Source organism: Triticum urartu, chromosome 6A (genome assembly GCF_056163025.1).
Source record: "Triticum urartu cultivar PI428250 chromosome 6A, HENAU_Tu73, whole genome shotgun sequence".
NCBI lineage: Eukaryota > Viridiplantae > Streptophyta > Magnoliopsida > Poales > Poaceae > Triticum > Triticum urartu.
This window is the reverse complement of record NC_141878.1, coordinates 104,700,404-104,710,352: the sequence shown is the minus strand read 5'-3', so window position 1 is coordinate 104,710,352 and position 9,949 is coordinate 104,700,404. Positions and strand designations below refer to the sequence as shown.

The 9,949-nt window shown below is 41.8% G+C and overlaps 1 protein-coding gene across 1 annotated transcript; it reads left to right on the top strand.

Annotated features, from left to right (window-relative positions):
* The first annotated feature begins 901 nt into the window (after positions 1–901).
* On the top strand, positions 902–8,677 carry LOC125515618 (K+-H+ exchange-like protein). The gene is made up of 8 exons (XM_048681127.2): positions 902–1,382; positions 2,273–2,337; positions 2,419–2,517; positions 3,774–3,821; positions 3,912–3,981; positions 4,611–4,682; positions 5,046–5,162; positions 8,009–8,677. The coding sequence occupies exons 1-8, from the start codon at positions 927–929 to the stop codon at positions 8,177–8,179; spliced, it is 1,098 nt and encodes a 365-aa protein (XP_048537084.2). The 5' UTR covers positions 902–926; the 3' UTR covers positions 8,180–8,677.
* The last annotated feature ends 1,272 nt before the right edge of the window (positions 8,678–9,949 follow it).

Sequence of the window (9,949 nt, the reverse complement as noted above, 5' to 3'; positions counted from 1 at the left end):
AAACTATCAACAAGTACAAATGAAATAAATACATTATAAAAATGTATGTGATAGTATATATGTTGATATTGATTTAGAATTGTTTATCTTCATATTTCTGTTTATATGCTTGGTCAAACTTAAAAAACATTGATTTTTGACTCAGTGTATACACCATCTAAAGAGTGGAGGGAGTATTGTATTGTATCTAGGGGTGAAATTCCATCTGTTTTGGATGATCTAGTTTAAGAAATAAAAACTATAAAAAGTATGCATGTATTGCAATAATTCTAGACTTACGGAGTCCATCATACAAATATCACATGGGGATAGTGTGGGGTTCCACCCTCTGATTTTCTCCATAACCGCCCACCTTGTCCCGTAATTTTTTTTTCTGTAACCTCCCGTGAACTAGCATCTTTTCATATAGTGCCATGACCCTGATGACAACAATGGGTGTATGTTTTTAAGATGTTAAAGCTACTTGAACGGACACCCGGAATCATGTTATGCGTGTGCACAAATTGCAAGGAGCATAACATGATGCTCGAGGGCATCCAGATCACGTTACACATGTTTCCATGCTCGTTCCGCTTTCACTAAGAAACGCAAAACAAATATGGTTCGCTTTCCGATTTATGCGCCTATTTGTATTTGTCCCATCATATAAGTACATATCACTTTATGGTGTGAAATTACACAAAAATTATTTGATACTGTTGGGCGAGTCACTACCTGACTTCTATTCTTTCAAAGGAAGGTGGCGCTCGACAAGGTGTCTATGACCAAAACTCCGCATCTTGAGTTTTTAGTGGTGCGCGTGAGTCTGTGCTTCTACATTCTAGTCGGTATTTTGAAATATTCAAATTCAGTTTTGTGTTTTCCACTGAACTAGGAGTATTTTTTCTTGACAGCAGTGTTTTCCACTGAACTGGCAGTAACTCATAATGTCCAAAAAAGAAAAACTTGTAATGATCTCATCAAGCCTTCCAATCCCGATCCGACGCCCGAGAAAGCCCGACCCCGCGCCACCTAGACAAAAGAGTCGGTCTCGCCTCCTCACACCCCACTCGACAGGCTCCACACCGGACCACCTCGCCGCCACCACCGCCCCGCCGCGTCCCCCGCCGCGATCAACCGCCACTTCCCCCTCGCCTCTCGCCGGCGGCCTCCCCGCCACCGCCATGCAGGCCCGCGTCGTCGTCTTCCCCATCAGGGGCCGCGCCTGGTGTTTCGCCCGCCCGCGCCCCGTCCTCCCCGCCACCTCCGCCTCCGCCTCCGCCGCGGGCAGCGGCGCTCTCCCGCCGCCGCCCACCCTCAAGGACCTCTGGCTCGGGATCTCCGCCGGCGGCCGCACGGCGCCCGAGAACGCCGAGGCCGTGGCCGACTTCGTCGCCGACAAGGTGCTCGATGGAATGCCCCCCACTCTCTCCCCCCTCCTCCGCCCGCCGCATTCATCCTTTCGCTATGCGTGTCTCTTAGCCTGTGCCTGCGGTATACGGTCTTAGGTGGGCATGAATGAACCGTATGATCTCGGCAGCTCCAGCCGAATGTTTTTGGTTCACTTGATGTGGCCGCAGCAAAACCGGCTGATCTTGTTGATCCGATGATGCTAAACCGTCCTGGATCTCACCGTGGCTGCGTTCTATTAATTCGTAGAATTTCGTTTTCCAATGTTTAGTTAACATGCATTGATATGTACTGACGTTTTCAGTTGAAATCAATCTGTTGCGACTTGCGAACACTGAACCTTGTTGTGAAATGCCATCTTCCACAGATTAATTTCTAGTTTTCTACTGTCACCTTGTTGAGAAATGCCATCCTCCACAGATTAATTTCTAGTTTTCTACTGTCTGTTCATGCTTGTAAGTGAGATGTGATATACTTGGGCCTCCACAGGTCCTTTCTTCAGCAGGGAAATGCATTAACAAGTGCGTGAGGTTTATTTTGTCTAAGGATGAAAATGGTACAGAAACAGTCTTTCAGAGGTAAAAATATAAAATTATGAAGACATAAATGGGATGACGACTTCCGGTTGAAACACAAATGGAAGTGAAATTTCTGGATTTACACACGGAAATTTCTGTTTTTCTTATGCATGTATGCCGTCCTCATAGACAGCACATAGCTCTGTCTGTTTCCATGTCCTTTCCACCCTACTTGTATTCCTCCATAGTAAGATCCATTGCACTAAAGCATGTGCCACTGTAACATGTTTAACCGGGCAGAAGTTACTCGCCAGGGAGAACCAACTATTGATTGAGTAACTAGCATATTGTTTTCGGGTGTGCAGATGAACAGGGCGTGGATTGGTTTCGGCAGCGCGCCGGAGGGATCAGTAAAGAGGCGGATCCACAGGTCGGGCGTTTAAGATTTGGCGTGTGTTGTGTGGAAGGGCGTGGCAAGATCGATCAGACGCTGAGCTTTGTTGTGGTGCAGCTTTGGGTTAAAGCTGCTTTCGCGGGTGCGGCCATCAGAGACTCTGTTGAAGTCACTGACCAAGGATGTCTCCATGCTTGAAATCGTCCACCCTGCAAGGTAATTGTTGATAAGCTTGCGTTATTGTTTCTTCATGGCTGTAAAATATGCATGCCAGTTGAGTTGTATTTTTTTTTCTTTGGGTTTGTGGTGTTCAAATAGTTGGAAGGTGCTAGTGCTTACTGAGTTGGTCTTCAAAACAGTTGGTCTTGTATTGCACATCTTCTGATGTTCGTGATTCTGAATGTAAATAGTGCTACCTCTGATCCATAATAAGTGTCACAGTTTTGAACTAGCCCGAGTGCAAAACAGCGACACTTACTTTAGATCGGAGGGAGATCTGTTATTACTGAAGGTACATAAGTAATATGCCATTAGCACGAAAAAAAATCCTATGAGACCGGGTCTCTTTTCCAATTACGTGAGACCCCACCCAGAAAACGACACGTGTCTAGCACATATCTCAAAGCATCTGCTTCCCCAAAGATATCCCCAGCCGAGCAATCTGTTTAAACCGTGGAGCTCAGACTATTAGCATCTTCTATCTCCTTAATCCCATCTAGTGTGCAGCTTCAGCTAGCGAGCCATGACTCAGAACCAATCGCTCAATTGGTGATGGCTACTGGCGAACCACTTCTGTTCTATTCCAAAACTACAGCATCGTATTGCTAGTTTGTTACTAGCTTGTTCTTTTATCCTTAGCCATCTTCGTTGTACAAAAACCATCCAGCCTACCGGCCTCCAAGGCCATCGCGGCATCGCCGGTTCACCGTACTGCAGAGATGTGATCAAAATGACATGCTCTGCACCTGCAGATCGCCTCCATCGGCGTGGCCATGGCCGTACAGAGTGAGAGTCAGGCAGGCAGGCCGGTTACAGCCACGGGTAGTCAACTGTCATTAGAAGAAGGCTAGCCATGAGATAGACATTGCCGGCCGATGGAAATTTGGCAGAGATGTAAAGCTTGGAGAAGAAGATGCTTTGAGATGGGTGCCAAACCCGTGTCATTTTCTGGGTGGGGTCTCACGTGATGGGGAATGAGACCTGGTCTCATAGAATTTTCTTCCCATTAGCAGGGAATATGCATTGCCGCCAATGATAGAACTAGTTAACTATGAGCAGGAGACAGACATATGTATATATACTTTTAGTATATTTAGATGGGTTCTGTATGATGAACTTTGTGCATATATCTGGCTTCAACAATTTTTGCAAACTTGTCTTTCCCTGCCATGCAGTTACCTGGCATTTTTGAACTCACATGCCTTCTCTTACCCCCCTAAGTATTTATTCTAAATCATAATTTGTAACTGCAGTATAAATCCTCGTCTCGTGCGCCGACGCCTGCGGCACATTGCTGTTAGGTGATTGCTTTATGACCTTACAAGTGTATTGTTTACTTCGATTTAGATCTTTCCTGACACCTTTGTCTCTACATGGTTTTTGAGTATTAGGGGTGCAGCTATTCACAAAAAATATCTGTATGGCAGCATTTGCATGCTTCCAGTAACGAGCGTTTTCATGGTAAGAATTTAAGTGTTAGCTACAATCAATGAAAGTGTGCCTATTGGATTTATTCAAATGTATTCCAAAGATATTGTTATTTTGTATCTGTCGTTGATTTTACTGCCGTTAAGAGTTGATCAATGATATCATGAGATCTTCTTTGTGATGGTTACATCATGTACATATTTGTTTTTGCTGCATTCTAGCCTTCTAGGTTGCGCACATGTCAGTTGGTTGAGGTCTATTACTTGAAGCAACTTCCTTGTGTGCTCGCTCTACTTTGTGGCTTAGTACTTCAAATTAACAAAAGGAAAATAATAAGGTCATTTTGTGTATTGTTAAGATTAGAGAACCAGATTTAGGTTTGTGGAAGTATGATTTACATTCACAATGTTCATTCAGTTAATGAAAGATAAAGTCATGGCATGTATTGTGTGCTGATTGTTTTTGTGGAAGTGTGGTTCATTCTATCCTGTAAATGGTTTAGTAGTTAATCATTTATGATGTAGTTATTGTATTTAATTATGCTGGTTACTGGTTTTACCATCATCTGGTTAATCAAAGGATCTGATTGTATGATGCATTGTTGTATTTTATTACATAAGACAAATAACTTTCATAACAGAACACTCTTTATTCATCTACAGGTACTGCCTTTGCCAAACATACCATTTTTTTGGACGCTGTTTCGAGCTTATTCTCACTGGCGAGCTCTCCAGGTTCAAAACATGTCAAACATATTCCAGTTTGTTTGAATTTCAACTTGTGAACATATACTCCCTCAGAAGTCAGCACTGGTATGTAGTGTGTAGGGCACAATTTGTGCACAAAAATTCCAGAGGATATAAACTATAGAGGGCATGTAAGTCAAATACGTTATTGAAAGTCTTGTTAATTAGGAAGGGAGTTATTGGCAATGACGCAGTTGCTACTTGGTGACTGTTGGATGGAGCTATACTGCATTGCATGTCTTCTTTTGTTGGTAGAGAGCTAGAGATTACACTATGACATACATAGCAAATCTGTGTCAGCAATACATGAATGGAAATATGTAGGTTTTTTTGACATTTATTTTGATGCAGGGAAGCGAGAGACTCCACTTGCTAGTTTCAGACTGCTCAGGTGAAGGGAAAACCCTTCTCGAGAAGAAAAATGGAATGAGTACAAGAAAGGATGACGACTCACAGTATGCTCCGTGGGTAAGTTGACTGTAACTTCAAAATGAGTAAAACCTTCAGATTCTTATATCCTTGGGGTGCCTCTGGCAGTTGGTCATCTCTTATTTGTTGTTTGAATTAAAGTCGGTTCTGAACGAATAATGCCATGAACAGTAACATGTATATTACCATCATTGATGATTAAACATAGGACCTCTCATTACAGATAAGACATACTATTAGCTAACTGGATTCTTATCACTTACCTACTGTGACCATATTAAGAGAACCTGGAATAAATTTCACATAATTGATTTAGACATGTGTTATACTCAAATATGTCCACTTAGTTATCTTTTTAAATGTACGCTCCTAGGAATTGTGCAGAAGAGATTTGTGGAAGTATTTAAACTAAAACAATTTATCTACTTTCATAGAGTTCTTCAGTTTACTAGGCATGATTTGTTTGACCTTGGGTGTATGCCATGTGTGGTGTATGCCCTTGCATACCAGCAAGCAAGCATATGTGTGCACAGAGAGTCATGGATGACCATGGCTTTGGATTGACGAATTTATGTTATAGCTTTCACCGGTAGCTATTTAATTCAAAAACGGATGAGTATTTTTTGGCATGCCAGACTTCACCGTATAATGAGAAATACTCCCTTTGTAAAGAAATATAAGAGCATTTAGATCACTAAAGTTGTGATCTAAACGCTCTTATATTTGAGTAATCGTCACAATCAGACAATCAGTTACTTTAGTATTACCTTTCTGTAGTTCGTATAGTTGTTGACTGGTTATACACCTAATGGGTGGTGTGTACAGTTAGCCTGTCTGGATTATATACAACAATGATTAGGTGATTGGTGCAACCACTTGTTCATCTTACATGGTAATCACAGCATGATGGTAAAGATGATATTTGCACCTTGGCCTGAAGTACTTACCGGTTTTGGCATAGCTTTCATAGTGAATTTGTAGTTTTCTAGCAATCAAAAATCAAGCGTGTCGATGTTTTTCTTTTTTGGTACGTGATGTAACAGTTTTGTGTTGAATTTTAGAAGTGGCATTCTCATTTTCACTGCAATTAACCCTGAATATTGTTGGATGGGCCGGCAAATATTTAGAGTTCCATATTTAGCATCATAAGATGATTGTGTTTGGTATGTGCATTTGTTTAATATAATATATCTCCAGAAGTTAGGTCCAAATAAGACATTGGGGTCTGGGGTAATGGTTGTTTGCCAGTCTACTCTTTGTTCGTTCTGCGGCCTCAAGTTTATCTAGATGAGGTTGTTATATTTGAATGACTTTATGTTAGGATAGTTTCTTTGGTGCAGTCGGGGTTTCGCCCTGCAGCAGGTGTTTCGATGACGAGCACCTGCAGTGGGTTTCCCGGCTGTGCGTTGAACTCGCTCTCCCCTTTCCCGTCTCCTTTCTCTGGTCATGGACAGATGTATTTCCGTTATTCAGTTAATGGAAAGGGGTTCAGAAAATATATATTTGAATGACGCTTCTGATATCATGCCCATGGGGCCTTACGTGTGACTAAAATTATATTTGAGTGGCTTGTACCATGCATGTCATGTCCTGAATGGTAAAATGTACTCCCTCCGTTCCTAAATACAAGTCTTTTAAGAGATTCCACTATAGACTACATACGGAGCAAAATGAGTGAACTTATACTCTAAAAGGCGTCTATATACATCCGAATGTAGTCTCTATAGTGTGGAATCTCTAAAAGGACTTATATTTAGGAACAGAGGGAATATATAATATAAGATTACACAATTGAGAAATTGATGATCAAACATGGAACCTCTCATCACGACATGTGATATACTATTAGCTAAACTGAGTTCTTATCACTTACCTACTGTGACCATATTGAGTGAACCTGGAGTATATTCACAATGAAGTTTGTCAAAAGGTTCCATGGAGGGTTCTTCGGGCCGCTTGATTGGTCTAGACATGCTGCGTCTTTAAGTATACGCACCCAAATGAGATTTGTGGCAGGAAGTAGTTCAATTAAAAAGTCATCTACTTGAACAGAATTCTTCTATTTAGTAGGCCTGATTTGTTTGACCTCGGGCGTATGTCCTTCATACTTAGATGCAAGCATGTGCGCTATGACCATGACTTTGGATGGATGAATTTATTGTTAGTAGCTTTCTTCTGGCATGGCAGACTTCCTGATAGAACAATCAATCGTTGAGCAATCATCACAATCAGACAATCAGTTCTGTCAGTATATCTTTCTGTTGCTCATGCAGCTTGGTGTGGCCTGCCTGGGTTATTAAACTTATTATAGTACTACATCATTAGGTGATTGGAGCGACTGTTTGTTCGTCTTACATGGGTAATCACAATAGTGAAAAAGAGGATACTTGCACCTTGGCCTTGAGTAGTTACCAGTTTTGGCACAGCTTTTACTGCGAGCCTGCGAATATATAGTTTCTCTGGCAATCAAGCATGTTGATGTATAACTTTTAGTTGAAATATAAAAACGATATTTTCAGTTTTACTGCAATGAACCATCATCTTGTTCCCCACAGAGTTCATTGTTTTTCTTCACTTATTGGAGTTCTCACTTCTCAGCGCTCTATAACCTGCCCCCACTACGAATGGACAGACAAATCTTCAGAATTCCATATTTAGCATCATAAGATGATCAATGTTCTGTAATATAATACATCTCGGGCAGTTTTGTCCAAATAAGAGTCATTGAGTTGTGGGGTAATGGTTGCTTGCATGGTTGCTCTTGCGCCCCTCTTATCATATGCATGTAGGCTCATGTGTGACTGAAACTATATTTGAGTGAATTGTAGCATCCATCTCATTTCCTGGATGGTCAATTATCTTACTGTGGTTATTTCATTCAACAGAACTTTCAGCCATCACAGAAGCTCGATGGGTTCCTTAAGAGGAGAGGCTTGGACGAGGGTCTGGATTGCGACACTATTTCAAGGATATGCCAGACGTACGACTTGGACAAGGTTGATGTCCTGAAGTACAGGGATCTGGAGTGGCCTAGCTCAGCTTCTCGCACTACCTAGGGTGGGCTAGCTCAGCTTCTCGCACTACCTAGGGATTCTTTGCCCACCGATGTCTGTACGGTAAAACAACTCTACTGGATGATAACTGCTGGAGGGTGATCAGGCTGGATCTTTTTTGCTTGGGACATGAACGTTTAACCAGCATGGCGGATCATGCGGTGCCCGCATCAATCTGCTGTTAGCTTAGAAAGCTGAGAAACTAAGAGGACCTCTGAAACCGTAGCAACCCCATATGGTGACCCCCCCGTTGCACTGTACCCAGGGTGTAAATAGAGTTTGGTGGTGACCTTCTACACCTGCCATTTCAGCACCTCTGGGTGATAGGAGACTTTACCTGCTCAAATCAACAGCTGGGTACTGAGGTTGAACATGACCTTTTTTATTTTTGTTTTCTTCTATCCATGCATCTGAATTCTGAATCCATCTTTGGTCAGATCTGAATCTTGCCAGGATCTTGTCTCTGCAAAGCAAGCAAAAAGAAACTGGTCTTTATGCTGACGTGTTTGTGGTGATTTTCACTTTGAAGACCAGCTTCTTATTGCTTATCTTTTGACTGATCCAACTCTACTTACTACATCTTCCATTGATTGCCATGTCATATCAAGGGTTTTTTAGTTGGAAAGGCCGGCTGCCAACTAAACCACGGAGAAAAAGTTTCGAAAACGACGTGGATACATCATGTGTTGAGCGCGATGTCTTTTTGGCTATCTTTGTCGCAGATTGTGATCCACGTTGGTCGCCTACGTTGATGAGATGCCCAGCCTGTGGCATGCCCATGCACCGCCTAACAAGTGGGTCGCTGCTGTCAACTGAAAAAAGAGTGGATCGCTCGATCCAGTAACTGGGTTCATGATGAAACAACCGTAAGTCCCAGTATTTTGAGTAGTGTGCTTTCCGATCACGAAACAACAGCATACACAAAAGAGAGTGGGATATAACTTGAAATTGTAACCTTGTGTGATTATCGGAAGCAAACTACACGTACATAGAAACTACCAAGTGAACTACTCACGCTCTATGGACAAATCCGATGGAATGCTATGAATTGCTAGTCCGATCTCTAGTGGCTTCCTTTTCTTTTTAGGCCTCCTTTGGTTTGCAGGAATTCTGAATGGTAGGAATTTTGTAGTTTTTTTTCTTTGGAACCCTTTGATTTGTAGGAATATAATCCTATCCTTTCTATAAAACAATAAATTCCTGTTCCTATACATGATAAGAAACAACCCTTTGTACTGTATTTCAAAGAAAAAAAATATTAGCCTAGATGCAATAAAAAATATATTATATCCTTTGAACCAAATGACATATCTTTCTCTATAGGATTTGAAATATATATTATCTCACGTTCTATGGCTTTCTTATTCCCATGATATTCCTATCCTATGAACCAAAGGATGCCTTACTATATCCATCTCACCTGCTGAGGCCTTGCATTGCCCCTAGCTGCCCACCCCCTTCGTTCCCCGTGCTCCAACCACTAATTTCTGTTATTCAAATAAACCACATGGCACCATCATCAACCAGGGCAACCATGATCCCATGAATGACTTCTTTCTTATACGCACGCAACGTCTGAAGATATAGATATCGGAATTTCTAGTTAACGACTTGTATGATAGTATTTATGGTCCATGTACCCAATCATGTAGTAAGAGGAATCAGACGATTTGAGTGAAGTTTTTTGTAACGTATCAACAACACATGTTTTAATTCTATAGTCTTGTCAACTGGTATCCAGGGGAAGCTTCAAAACCTTGTATTTATGGTGTT